The sequence below is a fragment of the Pteropus vampyrus genome, unplaced genomic scaffold, assembly GCF_000151845.1.
Source record: "Pteropus vampyrus isolate Shadow unplaced genomic scaffold, Pvam_2.0 Scaffold391, whole genome shotgun sequence".
In the NCBI taxonomy this organism is placed as follows: domain Eukaryota; kingdom Metazoa; phylum Chordata; class Mammalia; order Chiroptera; family Pteropodidae; genus Pteropus; species Pteropus vampyrus.
Window position 1 is genome coordinate 895,318 of NW_011889172.1, and position 27,350 is coordinate 922,667.

Consider the following 27,350-nt stretch of genomic DNA (forward strand, 5'->3'; position numbering starts at 1 on the left):
TGTAGGTGACTTTTTCACAGACTGCTACGGCTATCATGATTTTGGGTCTTCCTAGAGCATCTAAAAGTATTGCACACAAAATCAACTTTTTACTCCAATTTTCTCGAACTCCAAAACCCAAAGTGTCCGTGCTGTGCCCCTGTGCTTCACTGGGTTTCTCAACCGTGGCTTGTCACCGCAGCTTGTCTGAAACTCTTAGCCTGCAGAATTTAAGACAATGGCAGTTTTTATCGTGATTTGCCTTTGAACTTGGTCATATCGAAGTTCACAATAAGTGGAAAACAATTTTCAGAGAATGCATTTTTTTGTGCAGAATTGCACAGAATTCTAGAGCCAGCGTTGGTCAGCATCAAGGCAAAAGCCCACCTTTGCTTTTTATGGAAAGCATTACTTTATTTAAGAGACAGATAATGATGCATTTTAATCTACCTTTGTCTTAATTTACAGCAGGTTTTGTATGAATTTTTAACCTTTTAACAATTTCCCAAATCTGGTTGATGCCTTTGACAGTGATGAAAATGATTTCACCACATCCGAATCCAGAGCAACTGGCTTTTTTTTTTATGAGCATGTAAAACGTTGGGAACATTCGGGAATTGTATATTGTGCTAATAAGTTACCTCTCCCGCCTCTTGTAAATGCTCTGGTGGGTTTGTGTTTGGGGATGCGACATTCTGTGGCTGGTTTAGCTAGAGGTGAACTCTCAAAGGTATCAAAACTGTGCTTCCATCGTTTAGTGCAAGAAACAGACAGGCTTTAAGGGAGTGATAATGCAGAATTTTGCAAGTCCTAATCACAGTTGCAAATGCATGGGATTCTAGATTTTTTTTTTTTTTTTATGGGAGTTTTACGTAATCAAGCAGAAAGAGCCTAATATGTATCTCAATTCTCCATTGAAGAGCTGGCTTCAGGAGGGCCTGCTGCCAGACACGCAACTGTGGCAGATTTCAGAAGCCCTGGAAGCTTCTGCCCTCTCACCTTAGAGCACAGACCTGAATTTGTGGCTTCTCCCTGTGCATAGAGGTACATGGAAGCCATTTGGCTCTTTACTCAGGACCCCGTTTTCTGGTGGGAGTCCCTGGAAACAAGCCTGCTTTTGGCTCTTGTCAGCAGTTCTTTTTGCAGCAAAGCCTGCATCTGCGTTGACTTGCAAGATTTTGCATTTATTCAGGCAAAACTGGTCAAAACGGTTACTACATAATTTGTTCCCAGAGGTTTGAAACATTCAGTGAAACTTTTTAAAACTTTGATTGCATGATGTATTTTTTTTTTAGAAAGTTATTGTTTGAGAATAATGTCTTTTTATACCAGGAAATAGTTATCCTGAATGACGTTGAAAACTTCCCCATCCCTTTATTTTTTTTTTAATCAATACATGTTAAAGTAACAAGTCCTCACTACTTGGTGTCTTCATTCGTTCCCGTGCTTGAGGAAGGGCAAGGAGGCATTCAGTGCAGGCTGAGGGGCAGCCGATGTGGCAGAGCTCTGAGGGGGGACCCAAAAAAGGTCTCCTGTCCTCCGGCCTCGCGTGTTTGCTCTCTTGCTTGTGGGACACGTCCTTTTTGGCTTTGCGATTGGGGGTGGACATAGGGTGGAGGCTGTCCGCCTGAAGAAAATAAACCCATGGCGGGGATCAGTTCTACTCAGTTTATTGTTCAAACAACCCAAGGCAAGCCGCTATGGGGTGTACATATTCAGTGGGTGGAAGGCTCATGAGGACTCCCAAATTTACTCTACCCAAGAGTCGGGGGTCCCTTGGTGCTAAACATGGGAAGGAAGGGACAGGCTGTGTGAGAGCCTCCCTTCCTCCATCCACTCAGAACTGGGCATAGCAGGGCCAACCAGGCACCAGGCTTGGCTGTCTGGACAGAGTCAGCGCCACCCAGCAAAGGCATGTCCAGGCCTACCTACTCTGGAAGCCCAGGAGCTCCACTGCCCCTGCAGGAGCTTTGGGGACTGCCTAGCTAAGCTGGACAGCTGCCCGCACAACCCTTTTCCCACCCTCCCCTTAGCAGGCCTGTCTCTCACAGGTCCACCCGGGTATCTAGTAGGGGTGATATCTTGACAAACCTGTCTCCTGGGGTCCTTATCTAATGACCAGAAAGTGGGAGTGGGGGGCTCTCCGTGACATTCTCAGCTCCAGGGCCTGAGAATGTGGCGGCCTTGCTGCACGCTTGTCAGTCCTGCTGCTCAGTCCCCGTGCCCAGCAGCTGTGCGGGGAACAAGGAGGGGCACTCTGGGAGACCACCTGAGGCTGTAGCTTGAGTCCCCACCTGGATCTTCTGATCCCAGCCTTAGTCTCCTTTCCCCGTGGGGCTATGTAATTGCTCCTTAAGTCATGTTTGCACAAGTCCCACCAGGGAGAACCCAGGTCATTTGACTAAGTCTCCATTCCTGGTTCTCCAAGAACCAGGTCAGACCAGTTGGTCTTCCAGGAACGACATCAGTTTCTGGGGCCTCATTAAAGAGCATTTCCTGGGGTTCCCCAGGCCCGTGACTGCCGATCCTCTTCCCAGCACAGCGGGGGCGGGCTGGCTGGCTGCTTCTCCGGGGCTTTGCTTTTCCTGTCACCGTTGGGGACATCTGGGTAGAGGTCAGCTAGTCGTGAATGTCATCCTACGCTCGGAGCCCATCTCATTGTAACGTTGACATCTGCTGCAAAAGCTGCTCTCGTGCCGCTGCTTGGCAAAGATCCATTGTTGTCATCAGCTGATGGGTGAGTGGAGCTGAAGGCTGGGCCCGCCCAGACCAGGCTGCTTTAGGGACCGGAGCTGCTGCTCCTTGCTCTCCCGCCTCTTTCACTCTGCCCCCGCCTGGGCAGCGGGCTTGTGGGTCAGCCTTCAGGGCCCACAGCTGCGCCTTCCCTCCCCTCTGCTCCCCCCATCTCCCCAAGTCTCCGCCTGACCCGCTGCCTTCCTGTTTAGGTCAGTTCTACAGCAATGGAGGGCACTCTGGGAATGCTGGCGGTGGCGGCGGCGGGGGCGGTGGTGGCTCTTCCGGCTACGGCTCCTACTACCAAGGCGACAACTACAACTCCCCAGTGCCCCCGAAACATGCCGGAAAGAAGCAGCCGCACGGGGGCCAGCAGAAGCCCTCCTACGGCTCTGGCTACCAGTCCCACCCAGGCCAGCAGCAGTCGTACAACCAGAGCCAGTACAGCAACTACGGCCCCCCGCAGGGCAAACAGAAGGGCTATAGTCATGGCCAAGGCAACTACTCCTCCTACTCCAACTCCTACAGCTCCCCCGGGGGCGGGGGCGGCTCCGACTACAGCTACGAGAGCAAATTCAGTGAGTTGGCGTCCCCCAGAAGCTCAGCACTACCCCACTCTGGCTGAGGGACTGGAAAGAAGCTGGTGGTGGTGGCCATAGGGCGGGCGTTTGGACAATCCTGGCGGCAGAGGAGCCCTGGCCCAGGGCCTTGCCGTTCCCTTCCTGTTGCCTTCTCCAAAGGAGGTCCAACAGAGGCCCCTAGGCAGGCTGTGGGTTGAAGCTGGTGAATGAGGATGGAGTCTGTGAGTCCAGGCTAGCTGCTGCAAGGTGACCTCTGGAGACTGGGTTGCACGTTGCCTCTAAAAGAGCCTGAATTATTCCCCGCTTCACCTCTCCACCTTGTGCACAGACTCGGTGGGTTGTACTGCGCTGGTGGCCCGGTTGGGGTAGAGCAGTTGTACGGTTGTCCGTGATAGGAGAGCAGTCGGCAGCAGGGGCCAGGACTTGGGCTGGCTGTGCGCTTCCCGAGCTGTTGGGGAGCTTGAGTTGGAGGAGCAGGTGGGAAGGCAGGACAGACTGGGCCTTAGAATGTGGTGATCGGGCCAAACCAGGGTATAGTGACCTTGCAGGGGTTCGGCCAGCCCCCGGCACTTTCAGATGGAACTGATGCCTGCCAAATTTAAGCAGTTGGGATAGGGAAATTTGTAAATATCCAGGGCCGCAGCCCAAGGCCTCTTAACCACGCTGTCTTCTCTCCCCCCAGACTACAGTGGTAGCGGAGGCCGAAGCGGCGGGAACAGCTATGGCTCAGGCGGGTCATCCTACAACCCAGGGTCACATGGGGGCTACGGAGGTGGTTCTGGGGGCGGTTCCTCCTACCAAGGCAAACAAGGTGGGCCTGGAGCAGCAGGTGACACAGCGTGGGGGGCCCGGGGCCACACAGAGGCTGTGAGGAGGGTAGTAGCCTGGCATGGGCTGATAGCAGCATGGGCAGGGCCGCAGTGGCAGCTGACCCCCGATTTCCATGTGGGGCGAGACTAGGGAGCAGGAGTTGCGGGCACATGGGGCCTTGTGCGAGCTGGGACTGAGGCTTGCTTCCAGCTTCTCAGCTTTTCAGAAGCCAGTGATCCAGAAATTGCCTTATTCTTAAATATTGGCACCAATATGAAAAAAATGCAGCCCCAGTTACAGCTGCCCCTGGTGACTCTGTGATTGGGCTGATCCCCACCCCCTCTCTCCCTCAGGAGGCTACTCATCACAGTCGAACTACAACTCCCCGGGGTCCGGCCAGAATTACAGCGGCCCTCCCAGCTCCTACCAGTCATCACAGGGAGGCTACGGCAGGAACGCAGATCACAGCATGAACTACCAGTACAGATAAAGCCCTGAGGGCGAAGATTTGTACCTTCTGCACTTAACCCCTCCTCGTTGTAAGATTCAGTTTTATGCACCACAGTTAACATGTCTGTGGCCCCTCTGGGCCTATCGCCCTACCCTGTCCACGTTGCTGTGTTGTGAGGTGCAGCTGGTCACTCTGTGACCCGTCCTGTGACCCATATTTAGCCGTGTTTGGGACTCTGCGTCTTCAATGGTTTGTTAGTTGCCATTACAACTTTGTCCGAATAGAGTTTTCTGAGTTTTTGCAGTTCAGTATCCCTCTGTCTATTTACAATTGGTATTAGTGTTAACTCAGTTTGTCTTGAAATAGTTACAGAAGGGATACCTCATCTGTTAATGCTTTTGTGAAGTGAGTTAAACGAGCTTTCTGTATTTTAATGCTTTAGTGTTTCAGTTTTATAAGTGAAGATTTTATTTTAAAAACCAGTGGGAAAGAGTGGGATTTTTTTTGTATGTCTGGATCATTCAGGCAGTACATCTGAATTCAGCTGAATGTAGACAAATAAAGAAAAAGAAAGAAAATTCTGCACCGTCGTAGGCCTGGGTATCTGACCCTTCAGCAGTGCGATGGGCAAGTTCCTCCACTCTGTTCCCAGCATGGTAAACCAGGCACAGGTGGCAGGACAGTCCCTGGTCACCAGAAAGGGTCCAGGATCCAGCTCCAGGCCAGTAGACACCCTTACTCTGATTCGGCCAAGGTCAGCAACCAGTTATGTGGAACCTTGTGGCCCTGGTGTCCCAGTGAGCTCCACACTGCCCGCTCCTGGCTGTCTGCAGAACGGTTTAGTGGCCCATGCCGCTGTTAGCCGATTGCTCACACAATTCGGCATGCTTTGTTTCCTGCTCCATGAATTCTGGGTGTAGTTTTAAGTGCAATTTTAAGTCATCATGGGATAAAATGTCCTCGTGGGTTTGGTACATGGAATCTTTGAAAAAGCCCAGTTGTGTCTGGCTGAAGCACCCCAAGATGTGGGAAAATCCAGGCATGGAATGGTCTGTGTTAGGGTGGCGCTCTGTGGCAGCCACAGACTTCATCCTGGTGCCACCCCTGCCCAGAATTTCAGGGTTGTTGGCAGTGGCTCAGCCTCGTCCCGGCGGGTTTTCCTGGAGCGGTGTTTCTCAAATCCTGGGCAGTTTTGTAGTGCTTGGGGGACATCTGTCACCTAGTGGGTAGAAAGAAGCCAAGGATGCTGCAGAACATTCTACATTTAAATGTCAGCGCTGCAGAGCTGGAAGAACCCTCCCCCAAGCAGCCCTTCTCAACTCCAGCTGTGCCCCAGGAGGCGGCCTATCTGGGAAGAGCCCTGCGGGCAGCTGGGTCCTGGAGCTGCCCTTCCATGGGAAACCCTCGGTCTTGCCATGTCTCCATCCTCTCAGACCAGGCAGCCCTTGGCCTCCTGTGCTTGGTTAACCATGGCCACTGGGAGATGCACAAACCATTCTTGACTCAGGATCAGTCAGCTGAGGCAGAAACTCCTGTGTGCCTTCAAAGGATGAAGATTTGCTTTCTTGGAGAAGTGAAAGAAAGGTGTGCACTAAAACAAAATATTGGAAGAATTTTGCTTTCTGCTGGCACAGAGGAGGCCCCAGATACCAAGTGGTCCAGCTGGGGAGAGGGGCCCAGTGGGGCCCATCCAAGAGGCGGCCTACAGTGTGAACTTTTGGGTCGGCCCGAAGGACCCTGGGATCGCTCCAGTGCACAGCCTAGGAGAGGACAGACTTGAGGGACGGGTACCCACCCCAGCTCCTCTCCCAGACACATCCAGGGGCTAAGACAAAAAGACCCCCGTGAAATCACTGGGGCCTCGTGTGTGAGAGAGGATACAGGCTGTGGACAGAGCTTGCGTCACTCGGAGACCTTCAGGGAGGAACCTCTTGGCCCTGCCTGCCAAATGCCTTCAAACTCTGGACCTGCATTGTCAGCTCAGGTCTCCATCGGTTGGTTTCCCAAGCGAGGATCACCACCAAATTCCTGAATGTGATTTGATGTTTCAAGTCTCCGTCTTTCTTTTAAAGACACCAGTCAAGAGTGAAGGCCCACCCTAATCCCGGATGAGTTCACGTCAAGATCTTTAATTCCATGTACAGAGACCCTATTTACAAATTAGGTCACATTCAAGACTTCAGCGGTTAGGACTTGGGACATACCTTTTGGGGGACACTGTTCAACCCACTCCAAGGATGAGTGAAGGTTTCACCCCATGGGCTGTTGGCACAGCCCTGGGAGTCTGTGGGCCAGCCAGGATCACCGTGGTCACGTCGGGACAGCGGAGCCAGTAGCGTCTTTACAGCACAGTAGGTACCTGTCCCAAGGGGACAGCTCATGAACACAGATCCCTCGGCACCTTAATTCTGCTTGGGGACTTCATTAGTGCTGATGGCATGGTGATGCAGCTAGCTGATGGCAGTACCCAGCCTTCAGGAGCTACTACCCCGGGAAGCTGGATTGAGGAAGACGTGGGTGCCGCCTTGAGCACAGAGAGGGCCTTGCTGCTGGTGTATCACCCATTCAAAGCTGACCAAGGCCTTTTGCCCTCCAAGCCCCAGAAGCCAGCCTGGAAGAGGGCCTCAGTGAACTATACCACCACCACCACCACCACCACCACCTTGGCCAGGGCGTGGGCAGTAGCTGGCTTATGATGAGATGCTTTGGCTCACGTGTCACCAGAGAACGCTGTTGTGAATCTTTCAGTCACCAGCAGAGATCACCAGGAGCTTGAGCAGGAGGGACAGTATGGCTCACATGTTTACTCAGCGAGTTGATGAGGTTAGGGTACTCGGTGAATAGGCCAGGGGGTCAGTAACCCGGGACTGCATACAAATCTCCGGAGGGCCCAGGATACCTTTGGAGGGAAGAGAGGAAGGGAGAAAGGTCACCCAACTGGAACAGCTGGACATGGGCATAGTGGGCCAAGATGACATCTGAGGGAGGGCAGAGCCTTTCCAGGAATTTGGACTGATCCTCAGGGGAAGGATTGGAAATTGGAGACCTAGGACCAAAGCGGGTAGAGATTCAGCAGGAAGGAGACACAGATCCAGGATTTCCACCTTTCTAGATTTAGCAGACACTGGGGACACTGGTGTCCCTCTGAGCTGAGGTCTAGTGTGACGTGGAAGTTATCACCTAGCTGCCCAACTACCCTCTGTGGTGGCAGAGAAGCATTCACTCTCCCTCGGACAATCGACCATTTCTGTAGTCAGCCGCGGAGGCCTGACTCTGCAGCTGGACTCTCAGCCTTAGGATTCAGTCTCCAGATGTGAGCCTCATGTTGGCTGTGTCCTTTGCAGCAAGACTACTTGGCCCAGATGCTCATTTTAACCCATTCCGGAATAAATGGAAACTTCCCATGTTCACTGTTTCACTCCACATGTATTTTTTGGGTGTTGCTTATGTATCCTTCCTGCACAAGGTGCTGGCAGTGGACACGGTCCCTGCCCTCATGGAGCTTCCGGGCACCACGAGGGCTCTGTCTCAGCTGGGCAGCAAGTGTCAGGGAAGGCTTTCTGTGTTTCAGGTGAGACAGAAAGGTTGAATTGGGACCAGGGGTTTGTAAGGGAGGGTGAGGGAAGGGTATGCAATGCAGAGGCAACAGCATGCACCAAAATTCAGCTGGGGGCTGGCAGTAGACTTAAAGGAGCTGAAGTCAGGTGGGTGAAGCATTTAGTTGCAAAAAGGGTAAAGTGTGGCTGTGTCAGCAAGGGGTACACAGTGCAAGCCCTTGACAACCAGCCAGAAGAGTTCTAACCTTTATCCCAAGGTTAATTGGTAGCCATGGAAGGATTCTGAACTAGGAAGACTCCAGAACGGTCCTCTTGGCTGTTGGGCACAGAATAGGTGTGTGGGAGAGGTGAGAATGGAGGTCAACAGACCAGCAAAATGGCTTGAGTTCTAGAATATCCAAGCTGTGAGGTTCTGGGGTACTTAGGCGGCGGAGTCCACTGAATGCAGTGAGGAAACAGCTCTCAGACCCAGGAGGGGTAAAAACTGCATGTTTCAGGGCAGATGTTCCTGCAAGAGACATTGACTTACCTCAGAATAGAGGAAAGAGAGAGGCCCAGACTCACAGGTCCTCCCGTCTCTGCTGTGGATGGAAACGTCTAGGGAGTGGTCAGAGGTGGCAAGTCCTAGGTTCGTGGCCTTCCCAATGTCTCCCAAGAAACTGGCACCTAAACTCAGCCTTGACACCTGGGCAGGGGCAGGGGTGGGGTTAGAATATCACAGAAGTGCCCCCCCACCCCCAGATAAATAAACCAAAAACAACCTTTTAGGCTCCCTGGGCAACCACCCGACCCAGGGCTCCAAGGACCCCTATTTCAACGTTACAGGTATTAGAAGTCTCCACGTCTCCAGAGGTTTCTGGATTCCCCAGTCTGTCTAGAAACCTAACCCCCGCCCTTCTGGGTCCCTGGACTTCAATACTCTCTCCTTAAGGCCAACCACCCTAGTACACCCTTGGGCAGCTGCAGCGATCCCTGGGAAGAGAAGTTTGGGGGATCAAACTGAGCACTCCCAATCCCGGTCACACACCTGGGGTGATGCGTGGACTTCCACTTGAGGGGCGTGGAGACCAGAGGAGGCCTCCGTTCTGTAGACACCACCCTTTCCAAGCCACGTGTTCACCTCTCAGCCCGCCCTGGGCACTCCCCTGCTTCTTTCATGCCCAATCAACAGTCGCTTTTCACAGTACCGCTCCAGCAATCCCCGCCCAGTGACTTCGCCCGCTGCGTGTTTTATCGTCAGGCGACGCTTTCTGCAGGCCCCGTCCTTGACACGCCCCCATAGGATGCGTAACGTGGGCACAATGCGCCTCTTCCAATAGAACGCCTTTGTAGGCTCCGCCCCCATGGTGGCCGCTTTCCTGGTGTCCCGGCAATGCTCGGGGGTGCTGTCCAGCGTGCTGAAGCCGAACTCCCAGCGCCTCCTAAAGGGGCTACCTCATGGTGCCTCCAGCCCTGCCTACTGAGCTGCGCAGAAACCCTAAAGTCGATGCCACTGAACCTCGGCTGCACCACCCCCAACCCTCCACTTTACTTCCTGGTAATGCAGAGAGCTCACTTTGCTCCACACCCCACCTCCCCATCTAGCTCAGACGAAAGCCAAAGTTCTCACAGCAAACCAGAGGACCTAGTGGTTTGACCTTCCCGCCCTTGTCTTCCGCTCCTCACTATCTCCAGCTACACTGACCTCCCTGCTGCACCGCAAACAATCCAGGCACATTCCCACCTTGGGACCTTTGCTCTCATTGTTTTTAAAACCTGTGTAAAATGTTCTCTCTCAGTTCCCATCATGGCTCCTCCTTCACCTCCTTCAGGCTTTAACCTTCTCAGTGAGTCGGATTCTGATCACCCTACTTAAAATAGTCACTTCCAACTCCTCTCCTTCCCTGCCTTCTTTGTTCTCCAGCACTTCTCAACACTTGAGACGTGACAAGTTTGACTAATTTTTCTTGTTCACCCCTCCAGAGCAACGAATTTTTGAGCGCTTGTTCACTACTATGTTGCCAGCAGTGAGAACAGTGCCTGACACAGAGCGGATGGTCCATAATGTTTGTGGCATGTATATTCATGCGTGTATTTGGGCATTTACTGTGTGCTAAGCTCCACTTACCTTCATAATGATTCTTTAAGGATGAAGAAACTGAGACTCAGAGAGTGACTATCACATGACCAAAGTCCCCTGGCTTCTGAGTGGCAAAACCTAAATCTTTCCTCCCAGGTTCCTCTGGCTGTAACTTTTCCACCCCTTTTCTGTGCTGCAATTCCTAATACTGTCTTTTCCTTCAGGAAAAGAAGTTGTATGAGATGGTGCTTCACCGGCCTCATGCAAGACTAGATTTCAATTCCTGTTCCTTGATTATTACTAGCCATGTGACCCTGAGCAAGTCAGTAAATGTCTCTGCTTCAGTTTTTTCATCCATAAAAAGAAATAATACCCAACTCATTGTACTGTGAGGGTCAAATGAGGCAATGATAGTGTAAAGCTTACCAAATACCTGGCACACACTGGCACCTACTCCATAAGCGTTGGCAGTGTTGGCCGTTAATCACCATATTGTATTATTATTTGGGAGAATTTATAAAAACTTAAAAATTAGGAGAATGGGACCAGAAAAGCTATAGGAAGACAGTGTTTCGAGCAGTTGGAAGTGAAGAATAGATGCCAGACCTCACTGGAAATGAGAGAAATGCACATTAAAAATGTCGTAGAGTTACCACAGTTCTCCTATTAAGTGGGCAAGTGAAATTGTGTTGTAGAGGCTGTGGGGAAACATGCAAAGCACTTCTATATACTACTTGCTGGTGCCGGTGCAAATGTTAAAACCGGATGGAGGGTATTTGGTAGGATCTTATAATACACTCTTTGACTCACCCTAGCCATCCAGCTGCTGGAATTTTTTTTCCAAAGATATACTTGCTGCCATGTGAAATTACTTAAATACAAGATTATTAATTGCAGCCTTGTTTATAGATGCAAAAGATTACTCATAACTCAAGTGAGAATCTACAGGAGACCGCATAAGCAAGTGATGGTCTACTCATACTTTGGGATATGAGCTAACAGTTAAAAACAAAACAAAACAAAAACAAGGAGATACTTGAAACAAACAAACAAACAAAAAGAACAAGGAGAGTATGTACTGACATAGTGTAGACAAAAAGCAAGATGCTTCCTACCAGTATAACTAGCAAGCCATTTTGTGTAAAAAAGGGATAAATATAACTATTTAGCTTTATATTTGTTTCTGTTTGTATGAAAAAATTCTAGAAAGACACAAGAATCTAATAAAACATGTTACTGGAAAAGGCTGAGATGGACAGTGTGGGGGGAAGGTAAAACTGAGTTTCTTTGCCTTTTACACTTTCTGAACTTTCATACATTTAAGATGAAATATTACAAATACAGAAAAGTGCATAAAACATAGAAGTACAGGTCAATGAAGACTCTTGTAGTTACGACCTACAATTTTTTTCATGTAAGAAAAAACTTATGTATCTATAGATCTATATATCCATATCCAAACTATTAAATTAAAAAAAAAAGAAGTGCTCAGCACCTCAACCCTGTTGAATTCTGCTGCCACATCACCTAAGTTGAGTAATGAAAGATGTTGGTAAATAGCTCCAATATCTGAAAAGATGTTCACTCTCTGTAGGAATCATGGAAATGCAGATTCAAACCCCAATTAGACGCCATTTCACACACACCTGATTGGCAAAATTCAAGAGTTCTGAAAATACAAGAGTTTGAGAGGATGTGACACAGGGAGCTTTCCTATGGGTGACACAGGGAGCTGCTTTTATGGGTGTAATCACCTTGAAAATAGTTGGTCCTGCCTTGTAAAGTTGATTATCCACCCAGCCTAGGGTCCTGAAATTCCATTTCTAGGATTCTTGCAGTGGTATACAAGGAGATGTGTATACAAATGCTCACAGCAGCACTGTTTATAATGGCAAAAACAAATAAATAAAACAAAAATGCTGAAATGTCCACATGTCCATTGATGGGAGAATGGATAAGTACACTGTGGTATATTTATGCCAATTCATAATGGTACACTGATTTGGAGAAGAAACGAATGAACCAAAACTACATATGACATGAATGAATCTTAGAAACACAATTATAAGGAACAGAAAGCAAGTCACAGGGACTAGCTGTGGTATGAGATAATTTTATTGGTGTAATAGATGTTGGGGGACAACCAACAGTTTCTCTCATATCTCCTTTTTTTTCTATTGAATTTTAAAAAAACTATTATGAAACATATTGGAACAAGTTATAACGTTTGGGGAATGTTGTTTAGGCAATTTCATGAGTCAATGACCCATGACTGGTGAAAAACAACAACTCAAAAACCTCCATAAGTTTATGTTTTATTATTTTATTTATTTATTTATTTTAGGCAAGGCAACTCTTGGTTGACCTCACAGATTGCAAGGACCTTGTCAGTTTACAATCCCACATTTTTTATTTTTAATGCCTACAGCAGCACCTGGTCTTCCTAAGTGGTCTCCCATCCAAGTACTAACCAGGCCCGACCCTGCTTAGCTTCCAAGATTAGACAGGATCGGGCTTGTTCAGGGTGGCATGGCCATAGACAAAAAAACTTTCATAAGTTTATGAAAAGTATAAAAGTATTAAAAGCTTCTAGAAAGTGAAAAAACTCCATTAGTATATCTAAATGAATCAATTGAAAACAAAACAGCAGCAGTAATAAAAAATACATATTTGCTTGTATGTGCTGATAAACATGTCTGTAAGTATATACAAGAATGAATACTAAACATTATTTAATATTAAGAGGTGAGAACCATTTGGACAGGGGACAGGTGTGGGAAAGATAATTCACAGTATACATTTTATCTGTATTTTTTTTAACTATGTGTTAATGTATTATCTACTTTGAAACCTTGAATAAATTTATTTATTTAAAATTAAATCATAAGTAAAGCTTATTGAACTCCTGTGTTTTCAGTTTTCTCTGTATTTAATCTTTTGTTAGTGTACATGTGTTTTTATTAATGTACATTTTGTACTGTGGTAAGGTACATAAGATATAAAATTTATCACTTTAACTTTTTTTCATATTTTCTAAGAGATTTCTCCCCCTCCCCCATTTTTTGAGGTATAATGGACATATAACATTGTATTAGTTTTAGTACAATATTTGCTACATGTATACATTGTGAATGTATTTAATATATTGAATGGAAAATAACATCAAAAAGTATTAAAAGGTGATCAATTTCTTGATGCTCATGTTGTGAAGAGCTTGACAGATCCACTCCCCAATCAAACTGGTGAAAAGTATTAAAAAGCAACTATGTTTAAAGTCTCTGGAATTGTTTTCCAGCTGGAACCATGGAGAGTGCAGAAGTTTCCTGCTGTGCCAGAAACCCTCAAGAAAAAGCCAAGGAGTTTTGCAGAGCTGAAGATCAAGCTCCCGAGAAAGAAGTTTGCCCAAAAGATGCTTTGAAAGGCAAGGAGGAAGCTTATCTATGAAAAAGCTAAGCACTGTCACAAAGAATCTAAGCATATGTACAGACTGAGATTCGAATGGCTAGGATGGCGAGAAAAGCTGGCAACTTCTATGTACCTGAGAACCCAAATTGGCATTTGTCATCAGGATCAGAGGCATTAATGGCACGAGTCCAAAGGTTTGAAGGGTGCTGCAGCTTCTCGCCTTCACCATATCTTCAATGGCACCTTTGTAAACTCAGTAAGGCTTTGAGTAACATGCTAAGGATGGTGGAACTGTATATTGCATGGCAGTGCCAAAATCTGAAGTCACTAAACGAATTGATCTACAAGCCTGGTTATGGAAAAAAATGAATTGCCCTGACAAACACATTGATTGCTCGATCTCTTGGTAAATGTGGCAGCATCTGCATGGAGGATCTGACTCATGAGGTCTATACTGTTGGAAAACACTTCAAAGAAGCAAACACCTTCCTGTGGCCCTTCAGATTACCTTCTCCATAAGTGAGAATGAAGAAAAAGACCGCCCTTTTGTAAAAGGTTGAGATGCTGGCAACAGGAAAGACCAGCTCAACAGGCTTATTAGAAGGATGAACTAAGGTATCTACCGTGGTTATATTTGTAATCCGGTCAGTTAAGAAACAGTGACTGCTTTCAAATTGAAAATAAAAATAAAAATAAAGTCTCTGGAGATGGTCCTAAGGGCCTACAGAAAATGAGGAAACATCTAGTCAAGAAAATCTATGAGAAAATTTAGTTAGAACAGTGAGTGTCTCTAGTACTTGATATCTCCTACCTCCATTCTACCAGTTCAGCGAGATGAAAACTCCACTCCAGATGGTGCAATAGGGTTTGTTCTCTCCTTGATCCCAGTCAGGGGGCTATCTTCTCAGGAAGGGCAGCAAGTCAGCATTTGTCACCCTGCCCTCAGCTACCTGTGCTGAGGCTGAGATCCAGGCAAGTGCAGTTTTTCGAAGAGAGAATAAATGAGACTACTCCAAAATTAGGGAAAGACTCCAATCATTGGATCCAAAAAGTTCAAGGAATCTCAAACAGGATAAATTCAAAAGAAATTCACAATTAGACACATCCTGTGAAATTGCATACTGTCAAAGAAAAAGGAATGATTTTTAAAAGAAACTAGAAGGACAAAAAGATCACAATAGATAACACTTAGATCTACATTCTATTTCTTAGCAATGATAATGGAAGCCACGAGTGGAATATGTTTGATGTGCTAAGAGAAAATAATTATCAATCCAGGGGAACTATCTGTTAAGAAGCATGGCAAAATAAATTTCTTTTCAGGTAAACAAAACTTTAGAGTTAATCAATATAGAGTTCTTTTTACTGAAAGAGGTTTCAAAGATGTTCTTCAAATAAACAGAAATTCATTTGAGATTTAAAATCAGTAACCATTATAAATGCAAATAGAGTAACTTGTCAGTAAAATGCAAAGATTATTGGAATGGTTAAAAAGTACAAATCTAGTTCTTTGTTGTTTTCTAAAGACATATCTTAAAGCAGAAAATTTCAAAGTCATAGGATATACAAAAAGATTTAAGGATTATCAGAGCTTAAAGGAAACTGGAGTAGTTATTTTAATATCAAATAAAAAGATATACAGAATCCCATAGGCTGTGGAGGTAGGAGAATGGGGATTGAAGAGAAGAAAGCAAGAAGGAGAGAGAGGTATCTTACATGGATCATTATGATAAGGTGTCATCATTCAAGGACTATGAGTAATTTAAACCTCTGAATTTGAAATTCACAAAGAGGGGGATACAATAATAATATGGGGACATTAGGAGCAACTGTAGGCCAATAAATTTGACAACTTAAATGAAATGAAAAAATCCTTAGAACAACTTTACGTACCTGAACTGACTTGAGAAAAAATAGAACACCCGAATAGTCCTTTGTAATCATTACAAAATTTAAATCAGTAGTTTAAAATATTCCTATAAGGTAAACAACATAACCAGATGGATTTACAGGTCAGATCAGTAAAACATTCAAGAAACAGATAATTCCAACCTTGCACAATTTCTTCCTGAAAATAGAATGAGTAGGAAAATTTATTTGATGAAGTTAGCATAATTTAAACACCAGACTCGGGCAAAGACAGCACTATAAGCAAGGAAAATTATAGACAAATACAATTTATGTCAGAGATGCAAAAATTCTAAATAAAATATTAATAAAATGCCAAAATATAACAAAAAAGATACCATGACCAAGCTGGGTTTATCTCAGGAATGTAAATAAGATTTATTAATAGAAATAAAATTTATTGAATAAAATTATTAATAACTTAGAAAACATGTCATCAGGCATTTTAAATTAAATGAGACAAATTATGTGGTTATCTCTCTAGATATAGAAAAGTGTATAATAAACATTTATTTATGATCAAGATCTGTGAGTGAACTAGAAATTGAAAGGACCTTTCTTTACTTAATATGGTGCATCTTGGAAAAACCTACAGCAAACATCATATATAATGGTGAAATGTTGAAAGCATTTGTTTTAAAATGCCTTCAGGTATATAGTGTAAGAAGTAAAGGACAGAAGTCAAAACCATGAGAAAACGACTGCGATAATCCAGGCAAGAGCTGTTGGTATCTGGACCAGAGTGAGAGCTATGGAAGGGGGTGTGAAGTGGTTGATTTTGAAAACAGAGCAGCCAGGATTTGCTGATAAATCAGATGTAGAGAGCGAGAGACGGTGAGAGCTCAAGGACCATCCCCAAGTTTCTGTCTGAGCTCCCAGAAAGATTGTGGTGCTATTACTGAGAAGGAAAGGATGGGAGGGGGTAGTCAAGCTTTGGGTGGGCAACAATTAGGAGCTCTGCAAAATGTAGAGTTTGGATGTCTGTAGACACCCAGTGGAGATGTCAGTAGGGAATCTGTTAAGAGGAGATGGGAGTTCAGGAGAGAGGAATAAAAAATTGGGTATTGTTAATGTATATAGGTTTTAAAAAGCATATTATGAGTTACAGGCCTTGTGATATAGAGTCATGGCGGTGGGGAGGGGCGTTCTTAAGATTGGGGGAGTTAGGAGCAACTGAAGGTGAAAATATGAGCCAGCCGTGGGAAAATCAGGAGTGTTGCAGACAATGGGAACCGCGATGCAAAGATCCTGAAGGGGACCTCTTGGGTGGGTGTTTTCCAGACATGGCCTCCGTGAGGACTCTCCACCACTCTGAGAAACTGGCATCGTTAGCCCAAGGCTCCTAGAAGGTCAGAGCCTTGCTCAGGTCAGCCTTTAGGCTAGTGGTTCTGAAAGGAAGAATTCTGGAGGCAATGGCGCCCTCTGCTGGCCAGGACAGATATCGGCTCCATTTACAACAATAATATCGATCGTTATTATATAGATTATAATATATATTTCACATAACATAATGTATGTTGTATATTACTTAACAAATTGTATTACATATCGCTATTATTAGTAGTGGAACACATCCCAGTGCTTAATAAATCCGTGACCCAGCCTCTCCCATCTCTGTGCGGCATAGAGGCTGGCACTAGGGGGGAAGTATACTGTAGGTTTTCATTGAATGAACCAATAGATGTGGCCAGTTTCTGGACCTCAGTTTCCCCTTCTGTAAATCTAGGATTCTTGCTTTAATTGCATAAGCTAATGTTGATTGAGCACGTACTATGTGCTAGGTCCTATTCTAAGCACCTGGGACAAAGCAATAAACAAGACAGACGAAAGCCTGTGCCAGGCCACGTGTAAAGATCTATACACGCCTATCCTTCTCAATATTCACAATGTCCTTATGCTGAGAGTCTATTAGTCGCCCCATTTTATGGAGGTGAAAATTAAGGCTTACAGAGGCTTTGATTGTAGAGCAAGGAAGCAGCAGGGATCGGACTTGAACTCAAGAGAATTAAAAAATTTTCTTTTTCGTTTAAAGTTAACATACGATTTTAGTTTCAGGTGTAGAACATAGTGATTAGACATTTATGTAACTTACAAAGTGATCACAAGACAATTTTTTATACTTTGTAGCAGTGTTCTGCAGGTGGCAATGGACTGGGAGCTCAGACGGTTGGAGCAGGACCGTAGCCGTTGCTATGGTCCCCCTGACGCTATCCCAGGGCTTCAGCCTGTTCCGCATCACATGACTTTAGCCAATATGGCACCGCCCAGGGTGTTTCATTGCCCACGTGGTGCTGGCGGGCAAGATGGCGGCGGCAGTCAGCCCAACTTCTCTGGAGTCGGCACCGAGGATCTTCCGCCTGGTGGCCGAGTGCAGCCGCTCCCGGGCTCGGGCAGGCGAGCTGCAGTTGCCGCACGGGCCGGTGGCCACTCCAGTGTTCATGCCAGTGGGCACGCAGGCCACCATGAAGGGCATCACAGCGGAGCAGCTGGACGCGCTGGGCTGCCGCATCTGCCTGGGCAACACCTACCATCTGGGTCTGAGGCCGGTGGGTGGGCTCTGCCCGTCCAAGGTGGTGGCGGAGCATAGGGATCCCTGGGGCATCCCCACGGCCCGGGCACGCTTTCAAAAGTCAATCGACAAACGCTTATTGAACACCCCGGGTGGATCAGGCCTGTGCTGGGCGTGAGGGAGCGGCAGGGACCGAAGTTGGCCATCCCTGTCTCCTCACATGAGCTCCCATGGTCGCGCTCGCCTCTAACCTGTCCCTTACCCTCCAACAACCCAGGGCCCCGAGCTGATTCAGAAGGCCAACGGTCTCCACGGTTTCATGAATTGGCCCCACAATCTGCTGACGGTGAGATGGGGTCGGAGCGGGGATGCGAGGGCACCCCTCGGCGGCGAATCTCCCGTAACCCCTTTCCTGACTGCCCTGCTGTGGGGTTTCCCCTAGGACAGCGGCGGCTTCCAAATGGTGTCCCTGGTGTCCCTGTCCGAGGTGACGGAAGAGGGCGTCCGCTTCCGCTCTCCCTACGACGGCGACGAGACCCTTCTGAGCCCGGAGAAGTCCGTGGAGATCCAGAACGCCCTGGGTGAGCAGATCCCAGCGAGCCGTCCCTTCCCCTCTTTCTCTGGTAGAGGTGAGGCGGGCCGCCTCCTTTCATGCTGCGTGGCTTTGGGCAATTCACTCCCCTTCCCTGGGCTTCAGTTGAGGCAAATTAAATGCGGATAGTTAATAAGATTCATGATGTGAAGTTGCTAAATCTCGGTACAGTGCCTAGCATGTAGTGAGTTTTATTCTTATCCTTATTGCTATTATTACTTTAAAACTGCAAATTAATTGGGCAAAGATACGTTGAAATAATGGAGGCAACAGGAGGAGAGTGGGGATATTTTAGGCCCCTCCCATCTCTGTCCATATCCCGCATTCCTTGATAAGGACAATGAACATTTTCTCAATCTTGTAAAGTGCTAAGAAACACAGGCTCAAACCTTCCTATCTTCCAACCAATTGGTGTTTTTAAGTCCCTCCATATGGAGATTCTTTGGCTTCCATTCATACAGTCATAGAGCTGAGTGTCACATTATCCATGGAACTTACAGTCCATAAGGAAGACAGGCATTGGTGAGGTCACAATTAGAAAAGAGGAAAAAAAAAAAAACAGTGCAGATAAACAGTGTTGTATGTTTCCATTTGTTTGAAAAACACATATATGACTTGCTTATGTTTCTGGAAACTAATATAGGTTCCCTGGGAGAGGGATATTGGGAGCTGGTAGACAGGTGGGTTGCCGCCTTTGTTTTTCTTTTCTTTAAATTGGGGTATAATTGACTTGCAATCAACTTACTGTATTTAAGGTGTAACCTCTGACAGGTTTTGACATGTTTCCATCCGTGAGAAGTTCACCACAATCGAAATAGAGAACATATCCATCACCCCTAAAAGTTTACTCATACCCCTCCCTCGGTGAGCAAGAGACTTCACTGAATATCCTGTTGTATTTTTAAAAATTTGAGGGTACTTTTCAACATTTAGAACCATGTACATGTATTACTTTTTTAAAAAATGTTATTTAAAAAAAAATTTAATGGTACATATAAATAAAAAGTTGGGACCATGACCATGAAGGCTAAGTCCATGGAACTATTAGACATGATTCAGTCTGCAGGCTCAGGGAATGCTGCCCGAGGCCTAAAATCTGTGGAGCAGGAATAACCTAGGTGTCCAAAGGGAGAAAGTGTGTTCTGGAAAGAGGAAGCAGCCAGTGCAAAGAACCTGAGGCAGGACCAAGGCTGACATGTTGGAGGAATAGTAAGGAGGCCTGTTCTTCTGGAACGGAGTGAGGGAAGGAGGAGAGTAGGAGGTGAGGACAGAGAGGTGACTCAGGCAGGTCCTGCAGGACCTTGTGAGTTTGATTTGTCCTTTAAAGAAAAAAATTAAACAAAACATTTTGCATACATTTCTATACAAAAATGTGTGCAGAAAACAATGCCCTTCTCACGCCTGTCCTCTATCCATCTCCGTCACTTCCACGGGCTACCAATGTTTCGATTTTCTTACATATTCTTTCAGAGTTTATGTAAATAGAAGCAAATTCAAATCCATTCTAAGTTTTCTAATTATGAGTACATGCTATTTATGACACATTCTTCTGTATTTTGCATAGTTTTAATTATGAAAAATTTCTGTTATATGCAAAAACAGACATAACACCATCCGTTACCCACAACCATTGCCACAATCTAATTTCAGAACACTTTTATCACCCCCAAAAGAAATCCCATACCCATTATCAGTCACTCTCTATTCCTCCATCTCCAAAGCCTAACTAATCTCCTTTCTATCTCTACAGATTTGCATAATCTAGACTTTCATTTACATTATTTGCATAATGTAAATGAAATCATACGACATGTGGTCTTTTGTGAATGGCTTCTTAGTATAGTGTTTCTGAGGTTTATCTATTTTATAGTATGATCAGTACTTAATTCCTTTTTATAGCCAAATAATATAATGTTTGCTTCACTAATTTTTAAAAAATAGTTGCAATCTTACATATCTTGTTTATTTTTTAATTAAAAATTTTTTTTTTTGCTTTAGTCTTCTTTTTTTAGCTTTTTAATTTTCTTGGATCATCTGTTATATATCAAACTAAATCTCAGACATTCTTTCATTTCATCTATAAGTATTTTAATTTGTATCTCTAACATAGGAGATGATTTTTTTTAAACACAATCACAATACCATCGTCCCACCTAAAAACAATGAACAATAATTGATTAACATCATCAAATATCTGGCCAGTATACCAAGTTTCATACATGACATACTTATGAAACATTTATGACATATTAATAAGATAATTGTTTTATAAATGACATTTTTTTTCCATAAAAATAGTCTGTTTATTTCAGGGTCCAAAAAATATGCAGAAACTACAATTGTTTGAAAGGTCTCATAAGTCTCTTTTAACATATATTATATTACGTATTATATAGTTTCTTTTTTTTGTTTGTTTGCAATTTGCTTCTTGAAGAAACTGGTTTTTTTGCCCTATAGTGTTTCACATGGTCTGATTTTTGTTGATCACTTCCCCATGGTGTCAAGTAAGAGTTTTTTTCTTCCACCTAGATTTCCTGTAGGTAGGTAGGTACTTGGATGTAGAGATTTGAGCCAGATTCAAGGTTTTGTTCCTTTTTGCAAGAGGCGTCACTGATTGCATTTCCATCAGGTGGCGCCTGTTGACTGCCTTTCTCTCCCAGTGAGCCATCCATGCTCCTTGCCTAGGACCATTATGCCACTAAGTTGCAAAATGATGATGTTCTAATTCTGTCATTCTTTCTTCATTTATTATCCAGATTACTTCTTTACAGAGACCTGTCTCTCACCTACTCCTGGGAGACCAAATAGTTTACTTTATGTAGGAAATGTGGGATTTATTCTCTTCTCTTATTTACCAGTTTTCATGGGTTGATTACTTAGCATCCTCTACTAGGGACAAACTAATGTTTAGATTTTTAGGCTCACCATAAACACGTGGGTTTTGTTGTGTCTCAGCCCATTGCGGTTGGATCAATCCTTAGTGTCAAATCACCCCATCTTTGGCTCGTGTGGTGTACCGTGGTTTTTTCCTATAATGGTCTATATTGGCAATATTTCTTTGAGTTTTTCTAACATATAAGCCCACAGTGTCTAATCTGAAATTCTTAGGGCCGGATAGGTGTCAGAATTTTCACATTTTAGAAAGATAATAGAGGGTACATACCGTTTATTACACAGCATCTCCATGGGGTCTGGGGCAGTATCCTGTGGTATTACACCTCTTTTTTTTTTTTTTTTCAGTTAAAATTGTGGTAAAATACACGTACATAAAATTTACCATTATCCACTTTTAAGTGGTTCAGTGACATTAAGTATTCATGTTATTGTGCAACAATCCCCATCATCCATCTTCAGAACTCTTTTCATCTTGCTAAATTAAAACTCTGTCCCCTTAAATAATACCTCCCCATTCCTCTCTCCCCCGCCGCCTCTGGCACCCACCCTTCTACTCTAAGAATTTGCCTACTCTAGGGACCTCATATAAGTGGAATCATATAGTATTTATCTTTTTTGATAATCTTTATTTATCTTTATCTTTATTTCACTCAGCATAATGTCCTCAGGGTTCATCCATGTTATAGCATGTGTCAGAATTTCCTTCCTTTTCAAGACTGCATAATATTCCATTGTGTGTCTGGATCACATTTTGTTTATCTGATCATCTGTCAAAGGACATGTGTGTCGCTTTCACTCTTTGGCTGTTGTGAATAATACTATGAAATGGGTGTGCAAATATCTTATTAAGACTCCGCTTTTTTTTTTTCCCCCCGAGACTCTGCTTTTAATTCTTTTGCGTATATACCCAGAAGTGGAATTGCTGGATCATTTGGTATACACTTCACTTTTGTTGGATTAACACTTGATGAATCTTCATACTAAATTGGATTTTTGAAAGGATTATAACCATCTTGGGTTTTGCTGCCAAATGAGTGTGCCATGAACATAAGAAAAAGCCTTGATTTTGAGAAGTGTCTGGGTTTTGGAATGGTATGGGGAAGGCACATTCTGTTAAGGGCTGGACCATGGTTTATTTACTTAGACTTCTGCTGATGGACACCTGGGTTCCCATCTTGCTATTGTTCGCTATGCCACGGATGAATCACTTTGTACCTATGGTGTTTTGTTCTTAAAGGGTAAATTCGCAGAAATGGGATTTTATTCTATGTGCCATGCGGGTGGCAGGTGGGGGGGGTGTAGCTGGGAGAGGCAAGAGCAGATGGGCATTTTGAAAGCTCCCTCTGGCTGTTGTATAAACAGTTGGGGGGTTAAGTGGGAATCAGCAAGACCCAGGGAGGGACTTCTGGGGTCCAATTTGTTCCCAGCAGGAGGCTTTCCTAGTGACGGTGCCCCATTCTTACTCCCCAGGCTCGGACATCATCATGCAGCTGGATGACGTGGTCAGCAGCACTGTGACGGGGCCATGTGTAGAAGAGGCCATGTACAGGTGTGTTTGTGTTAGGGGAGGGGATCCTGGTCCTGCAGCCTTGTCTCCCTACTCCTCACCTGGCCCAAATGCCTAACTGGTCCTCCTGCAGATCAATCCGCTGGCTGGACCGGTGCATTGCAGCCCATCGGCGTCAGGACAAGCAAAATCTCTTCGCCATCATCCAGGGTGGGCTGGATGCAGATCTCCGGGCCACCTGCTTGGAAGGTAGAGCTATGTGAGGGCAGGACCGGGGCACTGTCACATCTCCGAGGGTCCCATATGGGCTTGGCATGCGACGGTTCTGAGGTAGCGTTGTTAATGGGCGAAAGGGCACTCGGGGTGGAAGGAACAGCTGAAGCGAAGGCACAGAGCCAGACCGGAGTAGAATGTTTGCAGAATAGTAGTAATTCCAATAGCCATCAATATCTGGGTGTTCACCCGCCACTATGCCAAGTTCTGGTCACGGATTGACCCATTGAGTTCTCATCATCATCCTCTAAAGTGAGAACTATCAGGTTCCTGAGGTCACAGAAGGGGTAACTGAAGCACAGAGCTGTTAAGTCACTTACCCCAAGCCAGACAGCTTGGACGTTGCAGAGCTGGGATTTGGACCCAGGCCTCGAGCTCTAGAACCTGCAGCATTAAGCGATACACTGAGTTGCTGGAGAGCTATGGAGGGCTGTTGAGTGGGAGAGTGACGGGAACCAATGGGAACCATAGCAAAATCCCAGTAGGACAGGAAGCAGAAGGCCCATGAGGAGGCTGGAGTAGTTAGTTGCCCAGAGGGAGGACGACAGTGAGGCCTAAACCAAGGCTGTGGCTGTGGAGATGAAGGGGAGGCAGAGATGGGGACAGAGTTGAGGAGGCGGAGGAAGAAGAGGAGGAGCAGCATTTCCCGTTGCCTGGTCATCCCTCACCCTGCCCTGTGCCCCCAGAGATGACCAAGAGGGACGTGCCTGGCTTTGCCATTGGAGGCCTGAGTGGGGGTGAGAGCAAGAGCCAGTTCTGGAGGATGGTGGCGCTCAGCACCTCGAGGTTGCCTAAGGACAAGCCCCGATACCTCATGGGGGTCGGGTATGTCTAAAGGTGGGGAGACAGCCCTACCTGTGAGGCGTGGATTCCTGGGGACCCCCTGCTTGCTGGTGTGGTGGGAGGATACAGCCCTGCCTGGGAGGAGACTAAGGAAGATGTGGCCCTCTGCTGGGGGTGGTTCTGTGGGTCCCAGTCCAGGGGGAGCCTGAGGGTTGGGAGGGGGACCTGGATGTGTGACCAGGGCTTGAGGTACTGTTCTCCCCTCCCCCCATGGCCCCACTCCCAGCTATGCCACTGATCTGGTGGTCTGCGTGGCTCTTGGATGCGATATGTTCGACTGTGTTTTCCCCACGCGGACAGCGGTGAGGCTCTGGGCAGCAGGGGTGGGGCCTGCGGGATACCAAAGTGGGGATAGGGCCAGGGAGGGCGAAGACTTGGTTGACCTGCTTTTCCTTTTCCCTTTTGTCCCCCAGCGCTTTGGCTCTGCCCTGGTGCCCACGGGGAACCTGCAGCTGAAGAAGAAGCAGTTCCAGAAGGACTTCCGCTCCATAGACCCCGAGTGTACCTGTGCCACCTGCCAGAAGTAGGGGAGGTTGGGGCCTTGGGGGCTGAGAAGGGCGTGGAGGTGGGGCAAGACCCTATATTGCTGAGCCCCAACCTCCTGTCCCCAGGCACAGTCGGGCCTTCCTGCACGCACTACTCCACAGTGACAACACTGCCGCCCTGCACCACCTCACTGTTCACAACATCGCCTACCAGGTGGGCTGGTGGCCTGGGTGGGCAAGGCAGGGGTGGGGGCGGGGGTCTCCTGGGTGCAAGTGGCTGACGCTGACGCTGACACCTCCGCCCTATAGCTGCGGCTGATGGGTGCCGTGCGTGCCAGCATCGTGGAGAAACGCTTTCCCGAATTTGTAAGGGACTTCATGGGCACCATGTATGGGGACCCTACCCTCTGTCCCACCTGGGCCACTGAAGCCCTGGCTTCTGTGGGAATCACACTGAGTTGATTTGGCTTGTGGGGAGGGAGGGAGGGGATGGAAGATATTGAAGGATTTTGTTTTTTATTATAACTTAGAGTGTGTCTGTGCTTTCTTGGGGAGGTGGCCTGCCTTGATCCCCTTCCTGGTCTGAGTGTTGCTGTGGCTGATGTCCCTTGCTTCCCATCGATGGTGATAACTAGTAACCATAGCAACAGTTGGTATCTGGAAAACAGCTGGCACAGTGTAGCATCTAGGAAGTGCCCCAGAGTTGGAGCTGCATTCTTTTTCCTGTGGCTTGGGCCCCCCAGCCACTCTGGGTGTGGGCACTCTTGTCCTCCCCCTTTTTATGATGAGGAAACAGCATCGGAGAGGGGAAGTAGCTTTCCCAAGGTCACCACTGAGGAAGTAACAGCCTGGCTCCAGAACTCATGCCCTTAGCCTTGACTCTTCAAACATGTGGCTTAACCTTGCTGACAGTAAGCACAGTGATAATGACAATAGGTATGATCTTAGTAGGTTCTTGCACTGTGCCTGGCCCTGTTCTAAATGGTTGTCCTATATATTTCTTGCAACTTTATGATATGCATGAAGAGCTACGTTCCCCATTTTACAGATGATGAAAACGAGGTTCAGGGTAATGAAATCACTTGGTCATTATCGCCCAGCAAATAACAGACCTAGGATCTTACCCAGATATAGCTTGTTTCAGAGCTGGTGCTTTTAGAAGACAAGGGTTTTTAAATTGAAAAAGTAATACATATGTGGGATCCACTATTCAAATAGCCTGCAAATGCAACTTTTTTGAACAGTTTGTGTATTCTTCCAGAAATTTTCTATGTGTAAAAATTATTCATGAATGTCAGTGTCCTTTACATGCAGTTCTGTACCTTGCTTTTTTCCTGAGTATATTTCAAATTGTTTACATGTCAGTACATGAAGACTGCCTCATCTTTTTTACAGCTGCTGCATAGTAGTTATTTAATTAGCTCTACGGATGAGCAGTTAAGAGTGTTTTCAGGTTTCTGCTATTCTAGTCGAGGCTGCAATGCCAAACCTTTTTGGTTGTCTTTTTGCCCGTCTCTCTGAGACTTGGGTTTGGGTCTTGGCCACTCCGCCGTCCTCCTTTCCACTGTTTCTCCAATCAGCCCACTTTCCCACCTCCATTGCTCCTGACTCCCTACTAGGCCACTTCTCTATTCTCTGAACTCCTCAATTTCTTTCTGACTCATCTAATCCCAGAGGGATCAAATCACTTCTTAATAACATGTCTTTTCGTGGGCAGAGGATATGTTGAGTTTCTTTGCATACTCAAAAAGATCATTATGTTCTAAAAGTTGAAGAGGCAGGGGAACAACGTTGGATGCGTTATCATCATCAATGCGGGGCATGAGCGCAAAGGCGTGGAGGTGTGACTTTCTGTAGGAATGAAAATGGGAGACGACAATCCAATGCTACATCGCCTCTCCCTAGGAACCACTAACATACCCAGACTCTCACCTTCAAAACGCACTGGAACTCTGCTCAGAGAGTATCTTTTGCAAGCCGGGGGCCAAGATGCATTCTGGGGCTTGTAGTTTTCTTCAGAGGCCGGAAATTCGCAAGTGACGGTCACCACCAGCTCCCACCACAAGGTGTCGCCCTTCGGCGAGTACGGTGGGCTTTATGCCCTGCTCCGGAAGACTCTTAATAGACATACAATCACGAGTTAAGAACGGGAGGTTGTAGATTGACAGATACAGTTCTCAATCAGAGTCAAACTGTCTATCGGCCTTGACAGCTCGATACCTGCCGCTATTGGCTCTCCCTTAACAGCGACAGTTCTTAGGTCCAATGAGCCTGCGAGAAGGTCCCCAGGGGAAGGCTCACTGAGCCGCAAGTCTGTGCCTCGCTTTCATTGGCTCATGTGCACGAGTGACAGCGCGGTAGGCCAATCGGGGGTGGCGCGAGGGCTTCGGGCGCAGCCCCGGGGCCGGGCGGGAGGTCGCTCGGGTCGGGAGTCGCCTGAGAACCGGATGAAGTGGCGACCGTGAGGCCGAGCCGGGAGCGGGCATCGCGCCGAGGCCCAGGCGGGCGGGGAGCAACGGCCGCGGACGCCTCGGGGCCGCGTCGTTGAGGGCTGAGGGCGGGAGGGGAGCGCGGGGCGCTCAGGCCAGGGCCGCCGGCGCCATGGGCAACCGCGGGATGGAAGAACTGATCCCGCTGGTCAACAAGCTGCAGGACGCCTTCAGCTCCATCGGCCAGAGCTGCCACCTGGACCTGCCGCAGATCGCCGTGGTGGGCGGCCAGAGCGCCGGCAAGAGCTCAGTACTCGAGAACTTTGTGGGCCGG

The 27,350-nt window shown here is 46.7% G+C and overlaps 3 protein-coding genes and 2 pseudogenes across 11 annotated transcripts in view; 4 read left to right on the forward strand and 1 right to left on the reverse strand.

The window, feature by feature from the left end:
• ILF3 (interleukin enhancer binding factor 3) overlaps positions 1–7,964 on the forward strand; it is a 28,292-nt gene extending 20,328 nt beyond the window's left edge. For 2 of the 8 annotated variants that reach the window (XM_023523421.1, XM_011380291.2), the window contains 3 exons: positions 2,925–3,290; positions 3,976–4,104; positions 4,457–5,123. In XM_023523421.1, the coding sequence (XP_023379189.1) occupies positions 2,925–3,290; positions 3,976–4,104; positions 4,457–4,593 (632 nt within the window). In that variant the 3' untranslated portion in view covers positions 4,594–5,123. Of the gene's footprint in view, positions 1–5; positions 1,398–2,924; positions 3,291–3,975; positions 4,105–4,456 lie in introns of those variants that run through there. The other 6 variants (XM_023523424.1, XM_023523425.1, XM_023523420.1 and 3 more) reach the window with 5 other exon arrangements.
• Positions 7,965–12,592: 4,628 nt separating this feature from the next.
• On the reverse strand, positions 12,593–12,711 carry LOC111731691 (annotated as a pseudogene).
• A 724-nt stretch (positions 12,712–13,435) lies between these two features.
• On the forward strand, positions 13,436–14,873 carry LOC105305658 (annotated as a pseudogene).
• A 2,876-nt stretch (positions 14,874–17,749) lies between these two features.
• QTRT1 (queuine tRNA-ribosyltransferase catalytic subunit 1) lies at positions 17,750–25,951 on the forward strand. Of its 2 annotated transcripts, none has more exons than XM_023523347.1 (10): positions 17,750–18,029; positions 18,270–18,338; positions 18,435–18,621; positions 22,950–23,028; positions 23,120–23,235; positions 23,946–24,084; positions 24,329–24,404; positions 24,516–24,625; positions 24,714–24,801; positions 24,897–25,951. In XM_023523347.1, exons 1-10 carry the CDS (start codon positions 17,787–17,789, stop codon positions 25,047–25,049), a joined length of 1,260 nt encoding a protein of 419 aa, XP_023379115.1. In that variant the 5' UTR covers positions 17,750–17,786; the 3' UTR covers positions 25,050–25,951. The 2 variants fall into 2 exon arrangements, with proteins under 2 accessions (XP_023379115.1, XP_011378598.1); XM_011380296.1 differs by having other exon boundaries at positions 17,769–18,029; positions 18,435–18,573; positions 24,897–25,116.
• A 1,060-nt stretch (positions 25,952–27,011) lies between these two features.
• DNM2 (dynamin 2) overlaps positions 27,012–27,350 on the forward strand; it is an 82,494-nt gene continuing 82,155 nt past the window's right edge. The window contains exon 1 of the mRNA XM_023523399.1: positions 27,012–27,348. Coding sequence (XP_023379167.1) covers positions 27,189–27,348 — 160 coding nt within the window. The 5' untranslated portion in view covers positions 27,012–27,188. The remainder of the gene's footprint in view (positions 27,349–27,350) is intronic.

Bases quoted from the DNA above. Each gene is read 5' to 3' on its own strand.
- QTRT1 (XM_023523347.1), top strand. From the start codon at position 17,787: ATGGCGGCGGCAGTCAGCCCAACTTCTCTGGAGTCGGCACCGAGGATC. The intron at 18,030-18,269 runs GTGGGTGGGCTC...CCAACAACCCAG, and splicing joins ACCATCTGGGTCTGAGGCCG to GGCCCCGAGCTGATTCAGAA. The intron at 24,085-24,328 runs GTATGTCTAAAG...CCCCACTCCCAG, and splicing joins CGATACCTCATGGGGGTCGG to CTATGCCACTGATCTGGTGG.